The sequence below is a fragment of the Vitis vinifera genome, chromosome 19, assembly GCF_030704535.1.
Source record: "Vitis vinifera cultivar Pinot Noir 40024 chromosome 19, ASM3070453v1".
In the NCBI taxonomy this organism is placed as follows: domain Eukaryota; kingdom Viridiplantae; phylum Streptophyta; class Magnoliopsida; order Vitales; family Vitaceae; genus Vitis; species Vitis vinifera.
The window spans coordinates 8,865,619-8,886,611 of NC_081823.1; the positions used below are offsets into that span (position 1 = coordinate 8,865,619).

At 37.7% G+C, this 20,993-nt stretch overlaps 1 protein-coding gene across 1 annotated transcript; it reads right to left on the reverse strand.

The window, feature by feature from the left end:
• Positions 1 to 347: 347 nt before the first annotated feature.
• Positions 348 to 4,260, reverse strand: LOC100260085 (cellulose synthase-like protein E6). Its single transcript, XM_002266237.5, has 8 exons — positions 3,857 to 4,260; positions 3,449 to 3,767; positions 3,089 to 3,229; positions 2,852 to 2,983; positions 2,529 to 2,741; positions 2,197 to 2,421; positions 1,773 to 2,120; positions 348 to 1,160 (listed from the first exon to the last, which is right to left on the reverse strand). Exons 1-8 carry the CDS (start codon positions 4,135 to 4,137, stop codon positions 609 to 611), a joined length of 2,211 nt encoding a protein of 736 aa, XP_002266273.1. The 5' UTR covers positions 4,138 to 4,260; the 3' UTR covers positions 348 to 608.
• Between the last annotated feature and the right edge of the window lie 16,733 nt (positions 4,261 to 20,993).

Below are 20,993 nucleotides of genomic sequence, written 5' to 3' on the forward strand. Positions count from 1 at the left end.
TCCCCTTGTGTTCGTCGTCGGTGCTTGGATGAATACACTATAAGGTTAGAGTATGCGCATTTCCTAACAACAATTGCTTTTAGGAGAGTTGGTAGCACCTGAGGTCCTATAACTTCTTTAATAACACCCCTACTTTGATATCACTTATTGTTATAGTGGAAGCTTTAATGGCATGGAATTTTTTTAAAAATTAAGCAAAATGAAAAACATTCTACTAAGACTAATTCTACAATTATCATAATTTATGCTAAATTGAATTTCATATGGAACTCGTCTTTTCAAAAGACAAATTTATATAAAAGGTTTCAATGTAAAGAATTAACCCTACTTAGAAAAGACAAAAGATATATAAAAATATCCACTATTTCATATAATGAATATCAAACACAAGGAGAAAAGGAACATGACCCTATTACATTTTGTGTGTGAAGATATTGTTGTTGTAAATTAAACACATGGCATCAAAGAATAGGGATGCATTTTTTAAAAATATTTCTCTGATGCTATAATCTTTTGAGCATACTATATAAAAATCATAATCCCTAGTATACAATTAATGTTTCTTGGTTCATACATAACACAACACCTACATTACAATGTGTTAAGAACTATAATAAATAGGGCAGTAGACATGCCAGTGAGGATAAAACAATTGACTTGAACATAACAGAGGATGGGATTCTGCCCTTGTCACTGCGGATAAAGAGGGCATGGTACACTGGAAGATTGAGCATAACAGTCAGCCCACATAGGATAATATGTGGGATCAAGCCTGCAACACCACCCCTGAACTCCATACTGAAGATGACTCTCGTCATCCCCCCAACTAAACTGAAAAGATTCAGCAGTGCCAACGTTGATATGATGGTAACCATTAGAGATACATTTCCAAACTCGATAATCTCTTGCTGGTATCTCTTCAAAACACCCTCGTCAGCCACCTTGGCTGTGATGACAAAGGTTGTTTCAGACAGCCCCAGTTGCTTGGTGAGGTTATCAATCAAGGCAAAAAGGTATGAAGTTGCTGATCGGATCAGCCATGTTCGTTCTAGGTTCCACCATGCCTTGAATGAATCTCCACACCACACTGCCTCAAGCATGCTGTAAGCGTACTTGGCTGTAAAAACATACGCAAATGGCAGGAACCATAGGCTTGACACCTAAGACAACAGAAGCATGGATGATAAGTGAATTGAGAACAAGAGTTGGAACAAGAGTTAATAATAATCCGTCACTAATTACTAATCATGTAGATATTGTTCATTTTGAACCTAAAAAACCCTCATGATTTTAAATCATGTCTACAATGTGACCTCATATATATAGCTCCAAAAAGATTTTTTCCTATTGTCTTGTTCTATCCCAGCTTTATTGTGTCCATGAGATGGGGCCAAACAAACAAAGGGGTCCACATTGTCTTGTTGTGTCCTGTAAGATTTCAAGATCAAGCAAACATACACCTTTTGCAAATTGCAAGGCTAAACAAATTAATAGAAGTCTTGGGCCCATATTCTTTTGTCGTATCCTACAGGATAGTGGGGAAAGCAAGCAAGTAGGCACCTCTTGTGGTGCCGAACAAATAAAAGTTCACATTGGGGTTTAGCGTAGATATTATCTGTTTTAGGCTTAAAGAACACTCATGGTTTTAAAACACCTCTAAAAGTTAAAAAAGAGTTCAAGTGTATATTGTATTAGGAACTTTTTCTCTATCCCTGTCCCATGTGAGATGTGAGATATGACAAGAGTTGGTAAAGGAAAAAAGAGTGAGGTACCTCTGGGAATAAGGCAACGCCACGAAGCAAGAACAGGGGAGGAACAATAGTGTAATAGAGCATTGGCAAGGAGTTAGGAACCCACAGAAGGTAAACACAGTAACCCATCTGGGCTCCCAGTTTTATCTTCCTGTGCCCATAGAAGAAGGGGCAGTACTTAGAGAAAAATATCTGAAACATCCCTTCAGCCCACCTCTTGTATTGAATAAGAGCGTCATCTAATGTAGTTGCGGCAACACCCAAGAAGGCCCTTTTACAGGGACTATAGTAAACTGGTTCCCAACCCTTGCATTGAATTACCAACCCAGTGATGACATCTTCCACTGAACACCCATACATCAAACCCATCTGCAAATTCATACAAACAATCATCACACCACAAAGAAAGAGAGAGAGAGAGAGAGAGAGAGAGAGAGAGAGAGACCTCTTGCCCCCATAGAGTACCCTTCTCATAGCTACAATTGGCAAGGACTTTGGATGCTTCTTCCAACTCCTGGACAGTTCTTTCAGCATTTTTCCAAGTCCTAGTGCTCCATTCTGCTTTGAAATCCTCAGAATACCTCCTTCCACAAAGACTTTCTCTTCTATGGAAGCACCCCGTGCCACAATACAGAGCCCCACCATATCCATCTAGGCCAGCAAGCTCAATCTACACAACCAATATCAGAGAGAGTTCAGCCCATTGAATAGTCCATAAACTACTCAAAATTCTAAAGGACAAATCTCACTTCCCCAAGAATGTTTGTGAAAACCCACCTTATTAACAACCATATTTGAACATGAATAAATATTGCTCTTGTGGACATTATTGTAGTGCTGTGGATACTGCACATAAGAAACCCTGTGGCCTTTCTCTTCATCCAGGAAGAAACATAGTGCATCCATTATCGCATCAGGATCGTTCGAGTACATGTCACAATCCAGGTTTAGGATTATAGGTCCATTGCTCATCTCTGATGACACTCTTGTCTGCAAAATCAAGATTTGATCTCATAATCAACACATTGGAGATGCATTTTTTTTTCTCCTTTCTCTGATTTTTTCTAACATTTTCATTCATTGAGGTATTGATGAATTACCAATGCATTCATGGAACCAGCTTTGAAGTTATGATGCACTTGCGGTCTCTTCTCTCGTGCTATGTATACCAGTGTTGGCAACCGATTTCCATCACTATCCATTGCATTTGTGTCCCTCCCGTCGATTAAAATCTGGAAAAAAAAAAAAAAAAAGCCATAAAGATAAATTGAAACAAAAGAACACAAAATTAAACAATAGTGTAGTGCTCCACTGGCATAACTTAAACTAACAAGCACCTGAACAATTGACTGATGATCCTTCTTAGTTATTTTAGAGTCCCATTCTGAGAATCCTTTGTGTTGATCCCTTACTTCCTTTGGAATGCTGCCCACCTCAACAGCTGATTCAATCCGGTTTTTCACCTCTTCATACAATTTCTTCAAAAGAAAAGACACAACTCACAAAATTCAGTCATTAAGAACAAAGTGTTTTAACAGTTTGATGCCTCATGGGCCTTCATATAGTTCATAAAGACCAAGTCAGTAGTAACAATATCGCATACCAAAACAAGACAGTCATTCAATTTCTATGGCCTGCTAGAAATTACATTAAATTAAAACCTGCTAAAGATGTAAATTGAAATGACAAGGAGTTACCTTAATGGCCAGCCATTCATGGGCATAAGTGATGTCCTGTGAATCATTATGCTGGACAAAATAGCCCTGTGGAGACCGCGGCTCGACCTTGAATTTCTTGCAGAAGGGAATCCAGTGTTTAGAGAAATGAGAGGCCTCCAAGAGAGCATAGAACGTCAGCTCTGAACCGCCATCATCAGAAAGATAGACGCTCAACTTGTCAGTTGGATAGTTATAAGCCATGGCTGACAAGACGGTGTTAACCACCAAAGTTGGTGGCTCTAAGGTTGGATCCGCCGTGCACACAAAGATGTCCACCCCTGGTAACTTCTCCCCATACCTAAAACCACATGAATAATGATAAATCTTACAATTGAGCATACAACAAAAGAGAGAGATGCAGAAGAAGGAGAAGAAGCAGAAAAAGACCTCTGCAAGAGCCTATCCTTGAACGGTACACGATGGATAACATTCCAACGAACAGACTGTGTGATGATCCAATAAAACCCGAACCAAAGCTCAGCCATGAACAATCCAATCCAAGCCCATCTGCCATGTTCTTCTGCACTTGGTATATGCTTCAGTCTATACACCAAAATCAAACATATTCCCACAAAGATTGTGGAAGCAAAACACCTATAAGCAACTCTACCCTTCAATTGTTTGGTCGCAAACAGTGGCTGCACTGCCTCATCCTCTCCACCACCCATCTCTCAACCACACAATTTTCTGTGCCCATGTATCTTCACGGTACAAATAGCAGCATATATGTAGAAGGACCAATTATTCCTAATGGACATATTTGGTTAGCCAAATATAACATATAACATGGGAGAATTGAAGAAGAGATGAGATATTATATTATATCATATATTTAACAAACATGAGATATAGTAAGTGATAAAATATATTATTCACAATTTTTTTTTCATCTATTTTATATAAGATATGTTAATCCCATAATAAGACATAAGATATGCATATCTCATGTACCAAAAATTTATTTTTTATCAAATTTTATTTTTTAATATACTTATTTTACAAAATAAGTTTTTTTATTATAAATTAAATTTATGATTAAAAAAGAAAAACTAAAAAATTATTTATAAAATAATATTAATATATGATATATAAATTATTTTTATATATTAAATAACATAATACAGAAAAATATTTGTAAAATTTAAATATTTTAATCATGAATATTGTTAAACATAACAAAATTTTCATCTTTTTAAATAGAAAATATTTGAATGTAATATAATTTTTATTTTAAATATTGAAAATAATATATATTTCTAATTATTTTTTATTTATTTCATAAATTAAATATAAATATAATATAATATAATATAATATATTTCATTAGAAATTATATCCTAAGATATACATATCATTTCCAATGGGATATGATATCTTACAATATACATATCTTATCCTATCCTGCCAACCAAACATAGTTTAAGTCACAAGAGGAAAAAAGTTACGAGATGGAGATGAACTTATAAAGCAAAGCAAAGCTCCAAAATTCTCCCACTAATAACACCAAAGCAAAGCTCACAACCCCGGCCATGACACGCATTCGTTGGCGTGTCAAGGTACATGAAAATGAAAATATGTATATCTATCATTTTCATATCCATGGGAATTAAAAGCAGCTGATTTTTTAGAATCTTTGTTACTACTTGAAGGGTTACATTGAAGAAGATTAAAAGCTAAAATTTATTAGCTCCTTTCCCATCACTTTCATGATTTCCATGGGAATTAAAAGCGGCTGATTTTTTAGAATCTTTGTTACATTCTCTTGAAGAAGATTAAAAGCTAAAATTTATTAGCTCTTTCCCATCATTTTCATGATTTCCTTGGGAGTAGATAAAATTTTGTTGGCTTGCTCTATAATGCAACCACTCGCATTAAATTTGGTATGGCTAGTGGGCTTCTTTCAAAATCACCCATCCTTTTAGCTTAGTTTATTGTGGGGATACGCTATTATAGTTTCCATCACATATGGACTTATGAAACTTGCAGTAGAACGCAACTATATATACTGATCAACAATATCCAAGTCTTTTAGTTAAAATTCCGCAAGAAGAAAGTTAACCTAAAGTTCCATGAAATATAGGCATGATGGGCTGACATTATTCTAAACCCTTTTCTTATTTCGTCTCAGGTAAACATTATTGATTAGAATATAGTTTTTTTTGGGGGATGGTATAGTAAGACAAGGCCCTTTAATAAATGCCATAACGTGCCATATGGCATGCTTGAGGGTTAAACTAGAAAAATGGGAGTTAGTGGTACATGTCACACAGTGTACCATATTGTGTGTAAATTTTGGACTGTGTGAGAGTGCACTGACCCACCAAATGCTGATTGGAGGGGATGAAATTTAGTAGATGGATAGGAGTATAGGCACAGTGGGTCAACAAGAATCCGACAAAATTTGATAGACATGTCATGTTTCCATTATATACCATCACTAATGAGACCAAGACAATGTTCAAAGGCAATGTCATTAGATGCAGGCCTCCTGGCTAATGTCTGATTTTTCTTCTCTCTTTCCTTTTTTTTTTATCAAGGCTTGCCATGACCATATAGGTATAAATTATACAAGAGAAGCCAAACGTGGTTTCTCCGACTTCGAGGAAAAATACAAGAGAGTGGCGTATGTCTTCTTCAAGACACATGAGACATCTTGTCTTGGCTTGGCTTTCTGACTTTGTCAAAGTTCCATCCTGTTTCCATGGAATTAAAAATTTCAGCCTTCTTTGTTTGAAATAAAATAGCAGAGGGGCCACCACCAGCCACTTGAATCACAGCCCTTGGCCCTGGCCTTTTTTTTGTCTCGCATGGAACATGCATTTATCATAAGGGCTAAGAAGGCTTGGTTTGGGATAGCTTCGGTTTTTTTTTACTTTATTTTACTTAAAAGTTGAAATCAAATTCATAATTTTTAAACGAAGATATTGATATTATTAATTTAAAAAAAAAAAAAAGGAAATGATTATTTTTTTTTTTTACATAAATCATCAACTATATAAATTCCTATATAAGGCCTATCTGCGATATCCAAAGCACCTAGAATGAATTTTGAAAAACATAAAACCCAAAATTTCAATCATATCCTTATTTTCAATCTTTTTAAAATCAAATCTGTTATTGAACCGGATTTCCAATCATAACCCAGGTTGAGCATGTACTACAGTTTGATCAATTAGTCTTGTTCAAATTTTAAAACATTTTTGTTTTTTTTAATTTTTTTTAGGATTGTTATTTAACCTCGTAATTTACCCATTTGTACATTATTTACTATTTTGAAGCTATATTATTATTATTATTAGTATAATAGTATATTATTCATATTATTTTTATTAAATATTATTATTTATATTATGATGACAAATATAGTATATTATATCGTCATTGTAAGTCAACATAGTTACATTGTATTTATTTCGTATATTGAGTCTATTTGTGTCATATATTATTTTTATAATAAACCTAAATATATTAAAAATACTAAAAATCTACCTTCTAGGATTGGTCATCGGAGATAGCTTACAAATATAATACAAAGCTACACATAAATGTTGACTTGCTCTAAAAAATTATAAATAAATTATATTGTCTTGTAATAAGACATCATAAAGTTAATCAATTAATTTGTCTCATACATTCAGTACAAATTTTACGTAGATATCTTTTGTAATAAATCTAATTATCTTAAAGGTGTCTTGTTGTACTACATTGAGTCTATGTTGTAAGTCATTATAGGTTTAGTACATTTGTCTCTACATCAAGTATAATAGTATCATATATGATTTATATGAGAAACTTAAATGACTTAAGATTACTTAAAAAATTTCTTTCTAGAGTTAGTTATGAGACATGGCTTATAAGAGCCACATTCAAGCATTAACTTGAATTAAAATAATAATAATAATAATTAGTCTTATAGTAAAACATCGTACTTTGAGTGCATTGTCTTTATATAATTAGTATAGATAATGTATGTTAATATTTTATCATACATGTTTTGAAAGATATTAATATTTTACTCGAATTGAGATCATACCAACTATGCAAGTTGAAATCATATATACAACTTAAATTTAGGATATTCATCTAAATTGAACTAAGGCTAAATTTATTTTACAAAGAACTTAACTATCATTATATTTTAATTTAGAACACTCACCTAAACTGCACTTGGGTTAAGTTTCTCTTCTAAAGAACTTAACAATCATTAAATTTTAGTAAAAAAAAACAAAAAAACAAAAATCACCTAAACCACATTGAAGTTAAATTTATTTTATAAAGAACTTAGTATGAATTAAGTTTGAATTTAGAAATTTCACCAGAAATGTAAAGGGGCTAAGTTTTTTTTTTTAACAAAGAACTTAACAATTGTTTAAGTTTTGTATTCTAAAAATTGACCTAGGTTACATTATAATAAGTTGAAACAAAGGCCTGTTATTGTGCATATTAGAATAAATTCAAACCTATCAACATTCATAAAATATTCACATTTATAAAATAAAATTTCACTATCATTTATTTCTCTATATTTATGAAAAACATGTAAATGTTTAAATCAATATGATTATGTAGGAATATGAGAAACAAAAAACTTCAATGTCAAAAATCATAGAAAAATCTTCCACTATCATTTTAGATTAGTGGGATTATATAGGAAGATCTTCGTAGGACAACAACTCCATTTCCATTTCCTCCCAAAACCAATCCATCCATTCGGTTGTTAGTGTGTTGTGCATCACGTATTCAACAAATTTGATTAAAAAGATGCCATAATCACTAGTACATGAACATCAAAATGTGATGTCAATAATGTTAAAGATTATTGTATAAATAATGAAATATATGCATTATCATGAAAAATATTATACTTACTCATTTGTTTGTTGTGGAATACTATTCAATCTCTCAATATACCACCCTTTATCACCCTTAGACTCCCCATAATATTTTACAATACTTAAGATATGTGATAACAACATTGTTAAAGGTGTGACAACTATTTTCAGTTTATTGGGCTTGTTAATTGACTTTAAGGAGTCATAAATTTAAATTCTCTTATTAGGAAGGTGAAGAATTCATGATACTCAATGTGTATTCCTTAGATGGATATGAACATATATGATATCAACCTCAAACTATTTCGAAAAAGGCCTATGATAATGAACTATGGCATAATCAATAAGGATGTCATCTTCATGCAAAAATGCATCTAGTAGGAAGCCTATAAATGCCCCCTTTAGGGGTTAGGGCTTTAAGTCTTGTTATTGCCAGGAATACTTGGATCTCTCCATTTCCTATCCTTAGATCTTGTAGGATGCATGTAAACTATCCTAGGCTTCTATTTTTCTATTGCAATGGAAAAAAAAATATCAATAAAGACCATTATTAACTATAGATCTAGAGATATGAATTCTATACCTAGATTTGGATATTCCCAAATCAATTCTTTGCCATGAAGAACATGTCTGAATTGTCTAAAGGTCTCATACACCCAAGATCTTCTGCCTGATGGCTCGAACCACAATCTTAACACTCCAAAGTGTGGGCTTTCAAATGATGGAAACCTTGGTTCTCTATCTCTCTATCTAGAGGTGGAAGATGACTAACTAAATTCATTAGGAAACCCTAACGCATAAGGGAGTATTTATAAGGTTGCTCACTAAGCTTAGGTGACTTGAGCCCATCAAGGTTTGGGTCACTTAATCTAACTCAAAATTGGTCTTAATTGATTAATTAACCACATAGAGTCATCCAATTAATCAATTGACCTAATCGAAAGACCTTGTTTATTATCCTCTGTGCAATCTTATGTAATTACCCAAACGTCCTTATGCATAAAAATAAACCTAGAGTCAATTCAACCATCATAAATCGTGTCATCATGGTATATGAGCTCGGAGCAAGGACCACTAGGACCCATAAGAATACGAGTTCCTTCATAATTTAATTCTGAAATTGATTCAACATTCCACTAAAGAGAATCAACTACACTCTAATACACCCTATGTAAATAACAATGAGGCAAAACTCAGGGTACATGACGTATTATCTACTGCATGTAGACTCCTCATGAACTGGTGTTCATAATCTAACAAGGTAGTGTTATCAACTATCAAGATTACTTCTCTAATCCTTAAGTTATAGATCTCACTTATTATGTGATCAATTGATATACTCTAACTCCAAGAAGCATATGTCAAATTCCACTAAAGTAATTACTATGGTTATAGATTTCATGGTCACATATCTTTTGGATCACCTAAGGGGACACACTGTCTCAATCCCATGATATATCATGGTGTCTCAATTGAGAATATTTGTTGCCACCAACCTTCATCAATAGTAACCTAATTCATAGAGATATATGACTATTTTACGATCTCACCCATAGGTCAAAGCTTCCTTTTGATTCTAGCATAGGCTTAATATCCTCTCAAGGTTGAGGGTCCAAGCAGTATAGTAGCTTGGTGAATTATGGAAATTGATAGCCTTGCATTATGATTCACCATAGGTTCTATTCAATGTGCTTAACATACACTAGTGCACTCATCTCAAGAAACTCATCCCAACAGCCAAGACAAGTCATTCCTCCAATTAGAAGGTAGTGCACTATAGTCTCTACAAGATTGTCCAAATCCATGAATTGATTATGGATTATGGACAACTTATCTACTTACAAGGAACCCATGACTTATATATCTTGTATAACTCCTAATGCACCCAAGTCATGTAATATGTAAAAGACATAAAATGAATGCTCAAGTCAATGTCAATACATTAAAGGGATAGTAAAAGGACAATTAAATCTAACTTTGTTACATCATGTCTTACTTTTGAAGGCTCAATCCCAACTAATTCCCACTAGCCCCAAAAACATATTGGGCTTCCACAACCATATCTCCTCTTTATACTATCCCACAATAAGGTAGCATTTCCTCTTTATATGTTTTCTCTTCTAATGGTACTTTAGTTCGTTAGACTATGCCACCGTCCCACTATTACTGCATAATAAGATCTTTGATGATATAGTCAAAGGAACTACGTATAAACCAAAAGACTTTCTTTGTTGTTGCAGAAGCAACAAAAACCACTTAGAGTGTATATATACCTAAAGGTAGATCTACCCAAGTCCCCACTAGGCTGAAAGTCTAATTCTTGGTATGAAAGAAACACCAACTCATTGTAAAGACTCACCAACATATAATATCTTGTTCTCTAAAGATATTTGAGTATATGCTTGACATTCGTCCAAAGCTTTAATTATGAAATAGACTACTAAATCTTGACTAATGACAATATCCCTACATCATATCTAATGAGTAGATTGTCATTTACCTACAAGATCTTAGAGCATCACCTAGTTTCCTTGTGCATTACTTGTACACGCAAAGCCCTTTGTTATGAAAATATTTGGTTGTTATATTTCATAAAAGAGATATATTACAATAGATAATAGTACTCTAATGGATTTTATATTATAATATATAAAATGAAGATATACCTCCTACTAGCCTACATAACTAACCTAGCAATTGAAGGTAAGGTAACTACAATCTCATCATTTAACCTTCTCACTTGTTGAATACCTTGTAAGGATTTACAAACAATGGGCCTGGAATCTATCCACCATAAATGGTGAAATCCACTACTAAATATTCAAGAATGAGAAAATGATGTAAACTTTATTTTTTTTTTCCTTTAGGTAAATTGGACATTTCTTTTCTAGTGCCTTAAAAGGTCACACATGACTCATCTGTCCCTAAGCTTGCTCTCTTATTTCGGTTCCTGGACTTTCCTTCTTTGATATTATTATTCTTCTTTTTGGTAGAAGAACTTGAAAAACCCTTGACTCCCATTTGAACACCCCTATAATCTTTGAGAATCCTCTTAACCATCTCAAAGAAACTAACAAGGTCTCTAAGATCATATGAACTTTGGTGTTCCTAACAGTCCTAAGGAAAACTTGTCAAATTTGACCTACCTTTATCACCAAATAACCTTTGCAAACTAGAAAGACAATATCAAAGTCCTTAATAATAGACACATGTTGTTATTGCAACACATTATCTAAAGATCCAAGTATTAGACACTTTGTCTTCTAATCCATCTAATACCACCTTGATATACTACTATTTCCTTTTACTTGGTTAGTTCATAAGGAATAGCAAGCTCTACCTAAACTAGCTTCTATGCAATTAGTTAATGTATCTAGAATAAAATTAGTCCAAATGATTAGTTGGACTTGGTTTATTGTGAGAAAGAGAGTGATAATAAAATCAACATAATATTTGTAACAAATAATATAACCAAGCATATGACATAATTAAGTATTCAAAGCATTTGACAATTAATTTAACAAAAATGTAGTATTCTCAAACTACATGTCCTTTTGCAAGGTATCCTAGTATCATAAGAATCAAGTCTATGATGGGCAGGTCATGACCTTATTAATAGTTAAAGAACCTCTTAGATTGATATCCCTACCTTAACCATAAAGGTATCTAAAGGCAAGATCAACATAAATTTGGTTCATGGACTATGAAAGTGGGACTACAGTGAGCGATTCGACCATTTCATATCCAATGATAAATGTATAGCCACTATCCTTGAACTATCAATGTCACTGTAAACCCTCAATTTTGTCCCTTACCACTTACATGTATCTTAGGGGTGTTGCTTGCACCCAATTTCTATATGTCACAACCATGGAACCCTTGTTGGGCTTAATCGGTTTTCGGACCTCACATGAGTTCACTTATGGTTTGATTTAGTGAGAGCATTTGGTCCATTATGAAATTACATCATGGCCAATTCCATATTCACATCATGCTACAAGTTAGGAGCTAGGGTCCCCACAAAAGCTTCAGTTCAATTGAAGCTCATCGAAGCCAATCCAAGTCGAGAGCACTATAGCTTGTTTTAGTCATTTCTCCCTCATCCGAGCTCGGAATTGCTCACCATTTTTTTTTTTTGTTGGATTCCTTATTTCTAGAGGGATATTATGTTAAAATTTGAGAATTTTTCTCAACTGGATCGACTGGTTGGTTTTTGGCATTCTTGGCACCATAGGCTCATTTGGATACACCTGGCCCGGTAGGTACATTCCTAGGTCACTCAACACATTTTCTTCAATCACTTGGACACCTCATTGGTTTAGTTTTCACTTAGGAAACCTAGATCACTTAGATATTTTTTGTGGGCTTAATTCCTTAAGATTAACTTCTTGACTGTTAGATGTTTGAGATTTAGGTGAGTATTTAGCTTAATTTTCTATTTTAATTGCTTAAGATGAATATCAGTGTTGCATGTTTAGGCCATCGAGTGCTGACAGTCCTGCTAGACAATGGCTCTACCCTGAATGTTTGTCCTTTGGCTACAACCATTGCTCTTGGCTTTTCTCCGTCTAATTTTGGACTTTCTACACAGATTGTTAGAGCTTATGATGGGACTCAGAGGACTATTATGGGTACAATTACTGCACACGTTATGATTAGGCCAGTCAGATACTTAGTGTTATTCCAGGTTTTGAAGATCCAATCATCCTTCAACCTGCTTCTCAGTCGCCCTTGGATTCATGAGGCTGGTGCCATACCATCTTCCATTTACCAAAAATTAAAGTTCATACATGAGGGACGAGTCATCTCGATACAGTCTAACAGAGATGTCATCACTTCTGCTGAGCCTATGTTGCAGATTGGCCATAGTGATGATGACTTGCTTTTGACCGGGTTCACATTCGATGAGGTTCGAGTAGTTAGCTTAGAGGATGACAGTAGAAACGCGATGCCTATGTTGTTTGATCAGTACATTAGCACCTTAGTACTTAGCATGATGAGAGACATGTCTTATTTACCTGGCTTAGGATTGGGTTGTCGCCAGTAGGGACCACATGAGTTCGGATTTACAGTTAGTCATGACGCATCCTACGGTTTAGGTTACACTCCTACAGAAGATGATGCACGTCACATGGCGCGACTGAGCATGGATAGGGTGAGGGCTTGTTTGTTTGGCATTCCATTTGATTATCCTCTTCACTCGTATACCTTCCGCTTGGCTAACTACTTTATCGGAGGTTCAGAGCATGTACCCATCGTGGAGGGGATTGACCATATTTCGAAGACAGTGGAGATTCAGGATATTCAGCAGGCACTAGGACAGATGCACTTGAGTTCCGGGATCACCAAGGGGTCTGGTGTTGTGATAGTTGCACCCTTGTTACCAGGACAGGTTCTCTATGTGTATCCCGAATGAGGACTTTGATTATGGACTGCTCATGGATTCTGGAGGTGGACCCGATGGAGTGACCCTTGATGATGCCTACACTGACGAGATGGACATGACGAGCATAGGTCGTATTCTTGACTCTACTCCACACAGGCTTCATTCTGTTTTTGATTTGTTTGGTTTTTCTATGCTTTAGATAGATGAGGATGACTCTATTACTGATGTTGCTACCTCTGGTTTCATTTTTGTTGAGGGAGCGTCCGATCCTATGGACCGACCTCTTTCTTTTGACTTTATGTCCGGGTTTGTCACCCGTTATGATGTTATGTCTAATGGAAATAATAATGACATGAGCATTTTCGAGTACTTACTTGTGTCACAACATTTCCCTTTGATCGCACCTCAGGCACCCACAGCACCGATGCATGATATTGATGATGTGGAAGACCCAGATGACCCACTGAGTGGTCAGTCAGATTGTGATTCAGACTCAAAAGAAAGGAAAGTTACACATGTCTCTGGTAGCACCGAGTCAGTGGATTTCAGGACTTCTGATCAACCTAGGGAACTTAAGATTGGCTCTTCCCTATCTCTTAACAAGAGGAGTAGATTGATTGACCTGCTTAGGTCATACCTAGATGTATTTGCATGGTCATATGAGGACATGTCAGGCCTTAACCCTTCTATAGTTCAACATCATCTGCCCATTCTGCCACATGCTAGACCAGTTAAGCAGAAATTGAGAAGACTACACACTTGGTGGAGTTTATAGGTTAAGGATGAGATTCAGAAACAACTCAGTTTCGATTTCTTATATGTGTTCGAGTACCCTGAGTGGTTGGCTAATGTTGTTCCCGTTTCTAAAAGGGACGACAATGTTAGGGTCTGTGTCGATTATAGGGATCTTAACAAGGCCAATCCTAAGGATGATTTTCCCCTTCCACACATCGATATGTTAGTTGATAGCACTGCAAGGTATTCTATGTTATCATTTATGGATGGATTTTCTAGGTATAATCAGATTTTGATGGCTCCAAAGGATATGGAAAAGACATCTTTCATCACTGAGTGGGGCACTTATTGCTATAGGGTCATACCGTTTGGGTTGAAGAACGCAGGAGCCACTTATTAGAGAGCCACTATTACTCTATTCCATGACATGATGCACAAAGATGTTGAGGTATATGTGGATGACATGATAGTAAAAGCCCGAGACAGGGTAGATCACCTAGCAGCCTTATAGAGATTCTTTAAGAGAATCAGACAATTCAAACTACGATTAAATCCCAAGAAGTGCACATTTGGGGTAACTTCTGGGAAGCTACTGGGACATATCGTTAGCGAGTGTGGTATAGAGGTTGATCCGGAGAAGATCATAGTCATACTTGACATGCCTACTCCAAGAAGTGAGAGAGAGATAAAAGGTTTTTTAGGCAGATTACAGTAAATCAGTCGTTTCATTGCTAGATTGATAGACATATGCGAGTCTATCTTCCGTCTTCTGAGGAAGAACCAGCCGACAGTTTGGAATGAGAATTGCCAACATGCTTTTGAAAGGATTAAGGAGTGTCTCCTCTCTCCTCCAATTTTAATGCCTCCCACACCGAGGCACCATCTGTTTCTATATTTGTCAATTTCAGACATGGCTTCAGGGTGCATGTTGGCTCAACTTGATGATTCAGGGAAAGGGCGAGCCATTTACTACCTGAGTAAAAGAATGCTTGAGTATGAGTGCAAATACATTATGATTGAGCGTCTTTGTTTGGCACTGGTTTGGGCCACTAGGAGACTAAGGCACTACATGATAGAGTACTCCATACATTTGGTCTGTTGAGATATTTGTTCGATAGGTTTGTTCTAACTGGTAGGCTCATGAGATGGTTGGTACTGTTGACAGAGTTTGATATTCAATACGTCACACAGAAATCAGTAAAAGATAGCATTGTCACAGATTACTTAGCTTCATTACCAGTATCTGATGATGGACCAATCGATGACGATTTTCCTAACGAGCAATTTGTTTCAGTTGCTAGTATTATAGGGTGGTGCTTGTACTTTGATGGTGCCACCAATCAGTCGGGATTTGGTATTGGCATCTTGTTGATATCACCATAGAGTGATCATATCCTTAGGTCTATTCGGTTAGCATTTTTCGATCATCACTGATTGACGAATAATGTTGTGGAGTATGAGGCATGCATCACAAGCCTAGAGACTGCACTTGATCTTGGGGTCAGACAGTTGGAAATCCATGGAGATTCCAACTTGGTGATACAGTAGACTCGGGGTATTTGGATGACTCAGGATGAGAAGTTGAAACCCTACCATGCTTACTTGGACTTGTTGGTTGATAGATTTGATGAGTTGAGGTATATACATCTGCCTAGGGGAAGAGAATCAGTTCGCTGATGCGTTAGCCACCTTGGCTTCTGTGATTAAGATTCCTGTAGGAATGACTATGCGACCATTATTAATTGAGACTAGATCCGCACCAGCTTACTGTTGTTTGATTGGAGATGTTGAGGATTAGTTTGAGTCACCATGGTATCACGATATTCATCAGTTTATGGTATATGGTGCTTACCCTGAGTGAGCTATAGCCAAGGATAGGAAATCATTGAGACAGTTGGCCACCAGATTTGTTATTTGTGGGGATGCCCTTTATAGGAGGTCATTAGATGGCACGTTGTTGTTATGTATAGATCAAGCCATAGTAGATATGGTGATGAGAGAGGTTTATGCAGGAGTCTACGGACCACACATGGGAGGTCACATGCTGGCACGTAAGATCATGAGGACTAGCTACTTTTGGTTGACTATAGAGACGGATTGCTGCCAGATTGTATAGAAATGTCCAGAATGTCAAATGCACGGAGATTTGATACATGTACCTCCATTTGAGCTACATGCACTTACATCTCCTTGGCCATTTTCAGCATGGGGTGTTCATGTGATTAGGAAGGTTTCTCCGAAATCCTCTAGTGGTCATGAGTACATCCTAGTAGCTATTGATTATTTCACCAAATAGGTGGATGTCCTTTCTTATGCTAGCTTGACAGCGGCCAAGGTGGCCAAGTTCATCAGATCACATATTATCTGTTGATACGGGATTCCTCACGAGTTGATCTCAAATAGGGGGGTACATTTCAGAGGTGAAGTGGATACACTAGTTCAGGAATATGGTATTTGGCATCATCGGTCATCTGCGTACAGGCCGCAGACCAATGGGGTAGTTGAGGCAGCAAACAAGAATATCAAGAGGATTCTATGAAAGATGGTCGAAACATCTCGAGATTGGTCAAAAAAACTTCATTTTGCATTATGGGCATATCGCACATCATTTTGCACGTCCACAGGGACTACTCCCTTTTCATTGGTGTATGGCATGAAAGTTGTCCTGCCTGTTGAGATAGAGGTGGGTTCATTGAAAGTAGCTTTGGAGCATCGGATTGTTGAGACGGATTGGCTACGAGCCAGATACAACCAGTTGAATTTACTTGATGAAAGAAGATTGAGAGTTGCAGATCACATGTGTGCTTACCAGAGGAAAATGGTTCGTGCATTCAGGAAGAGGGTCAAGCCCAGAAAATTTTAGAAAGGTGACCTAGTCTTGAAGGTCCTCAAAGGATTGATCGGTGACCCTAGGGGTAAGTTTAGACCAAGTTGGAGCGGGCCTTATGTTATCTGAGAGTTGACTCGAGAATGGGCCGTCTGGTTGACAGATCTGGACGGAAATTAGTTTTCGGAGCCTGTCAACGTGGATCAGCTGAAAAAGTTTTACGTGTGAGATCATGGTCGAATAATGCGTGGCCATCGTTTCAAGTAGCCATATTTCTTTTGTGTATCCATACATTGATATATCCAGTTGCTAGCCCATTGAGCCTCGCATGGTACATTGCGACCCTTTCGTTCATTTAGCCCTACATACATTTTCTCGCCTGGGTTGGGAGCCTCTTATGGTGCACTGTGCAGCTACTTCCTTGATTGGAAAGTATTATGAGCACATTGTGTCATTGTTTGTTTGTTCTTTTCTATATGTCTTTCATAGTTTTTTATCCATCCATTTGGCATCGCCGATCTGTCTATTTTTTAGTTTGGTTTTTATCATGTCGTCTTGTCCTTCTTTTATTTTCCCATGCACGATGATGATGCGCTCTCATCCCAGTATTTCAGGTCGAGCATGTCACTTCCCTCATTCTACCGTTAGGTTTTGATCTAGGAGTCTTAGTTTGGGGGGAACCATTTGGGTTTGGGGTTTGAAAATAACTTGTTAGATTGTGCTAGTGTAGCCCTTAGCTTACTTGGTTTGTGGTGTCATTGCAAAAAAAATAAAAAATAAAATAAGTTTGTTTGTTGTTCACTTCTTTGATGTTAGAGTTAACCCTGTTAGCCTTCAATATCACGGCTCAGTCATCAAATGTCGTTTTTTGCAAAAGTGATTTTATTTTTCTTCTAAGAGTGGGTGAGAGCATTGTATGATTTATTTCTGCATGGATCTAGAAGATACGTTGGGAGTGAGGAATGGGTTCCCTTAGTGCTGGGTCCCCTAGATCATTATCTATATCACCATTTCCGTCCTACAGTGGCCTGCTTCGACTTGTCATCATTGGGGTCAGTTGTTCGTCGTTCGTCGTTCTCACATGTTGTCATGTTTTCTATCCCGATTGTTTTCACTATTTTCTTTTGTATCCCTTCATCATTCTTCTTGTCCATTTTCATTTTTTTTCTACCCTCGTCGATCGTTGTTTTGCTTCTTGAACAGTGTGTCATCTAGCGTTTATAACCCGTCAGTTGACATTGTTCATTTATATGTAGGTTGAGTCACTAGGCTCACACGATTCTTTAGTATCTGACATTGTGCACTTAGAGGCTTGGTATTACCTTTTGGGTATTTGAGTCTTGTATCCCCATCGTTTCATTCACCTTTTACCCTGACCTACATTACGATCCGAGTCGTAAGACCACCTTGAGGCCACGAGATCTCATGTTCGCTTCGACATATTTCATTTGGACAGGCTCCTTTCACTGGTTGAAGTATGGGATGTCGGCCGACCTCCATTTCTTGATGATATCAAGGAATAGCATAATGCTTTCTCCATTTGATCTCCTCGCCCCTAGGCCACGATCAGATATAGATGATGCAGAGAGTTGAGACTATCGAGGACACCTTTACTTGCTACTTTGACATGTTCATACTAGGGCATACCCCCTACCCTCGCACCATGACATCAGTGTTTGGGACATACTCCACATTCAACCTGGATTCTTCATACAACAGAGTGCTTACGGGGCTCGCCCAAGATCAGATTCATCCATATTCATTAACCCAGTAGGAATGTACACTGGGGCATATCCCATGCATTGTCATGTTCGCATGTTCATACAGATGATGGTCTTTGGGGATGCGTTTTCGTAGTTGGTTCTCTAGGGAATACATATGTTAGATGTACATCCAAGGGCATTCCCCTTAACGGCTTTGTGGACATTAGATGTTGTAGAAAATAGTGCATGATTTGTCATGAATGATTATGTGTGATGCTTTCAGCTTTTTGATTTTAATTGCATGTGCAGTTGCGGAAGTCTGACATGGTACTAATATCTTAGACTGGGGCATACCCCATTTTTTTTTGCAAAATACTGATATCCTAGATTGGGGCATACCCCCTCTCTTTCTGCCTCACGCTAACTCTTGGTGTTTACATATCGTCTTAGACTGGGGCATACTCCCTTATTTCATCTTTATTTAGGCGTTTGATTTATTGCTTATTCAAGTCATTTATCGGCATTTCCTAGACGCTATACTAGGGCATCCCCTCTCTTTCTTTGAGTTGTTTGATCCTTATATTTTTAGCAGCTCTTTGGTATCATGTCCGGATCCGTTTTTGTTTCAATGGCTTTCCGACATTGTGCCTGGATCCCCTATAATTTCGACGGCTCTCCGGCATCGTGCTTGGATCACTTTTCTTTTTTATGGCTCTCCGACATCATGTCCGAATCCCTTTTCTTTTCAGTGGCTCTCCGACATCATGTCTGGATCCCCTATCGTTTCAACGACTCTCCGGCATCGTGCTCAAATCCCTTTTCTTTTCTGTCGCTCTCCGACATCATTCCCGGATCCCCTATAATTTCAGCGACTCTCCGGCATCATGTCCGAAACCCTTTTCATTTCAATAGCTCTCCAGCATCGTGCCTGGATCCCCTATCATTTCAGTGGCTCTCCGGCATCTTGTTCGGATCCCCTATCGTTTTGACGGCTCTCCAGCATCGTGCTCAAATCCCCTATTGTTTCAGCGGCTCTCTGGCATCGTGTCCAGATCCCTTTTCATTTCGGCGGCTCTCCAGCATCGCGCCCGGATCCCCTATCGTTTTGATGGCTTTTCAACATTGTGTCGGATCCCTTATCATTTCAGCGGCTCTCTGGCATCGTGTCCGAATCCCTTTTCATTTAAGTGGCTCTCCAACATCATGTCTGGATCCTTTTTCATTTTGGCGGCTCTCCGGCATCGTGTTCGGATCCCTTTTCATTTCGGCGGCTCTCCGGCATCGCGCCCGAATCCCCTATCATTTCAATGGCTCTGCGGCATCGCGCCCGGATCCCCTATCACTTCAGCAGCTCCCCAGCATTGTGTTCTGATCCCTTTTCATTTCAACAGCTCTCCAGCATCGTGCTCAAATCCTCTATCATTTCAACGGCTCTCCAGAATATTTGCCCGGATTCCTTAGTGTTTCAGCGGCTCTCCGGCATTGTGCCCAGATCCCTTATCATTTCAGTGGCTCTTCAACATTGTGCTTAGATCCCTTTTCTTTTCGGTAGCTCTCCGACATCGTGCCCGGATCCCCTATCATTTCAGTAACTCTCTAGCATCCTACCCGGATCCCTTTTCCTTTCAGTGGCTCTCCGACATTGTGCCTAGATCCCCTATAGTTTCAACGGCTCTCTGGCATCGTGTCTAGATCCCTTTTCATTTCGAGGCTCTCCAGCATCGTGCCCGGATCCCCTATCGTTTTAGTGGCTCTCCGGCATCATGCCCGGATCTTTTTTTTTTTCGACGGCTCTCCGGCATCATGCCCGGATTCTCTATCATTTCAACGGCTCTCCAGCATCGTGCCTGGATCCCATATCGTTTCGATGGCTCTCCGGCATCATGCCTGGATCCATTTTCTTTTTTATGGCTCTCCGACATCGTGTTCGGATCCCCTATCGTTTCGGCGGCTCTCCGATATCGTGTTCGGATCCCCTATCGTTTCAACGGCTCTCCGACATTGTGTCTGGATCCCTTAGTCCTTAGTCATTGAGACCCAA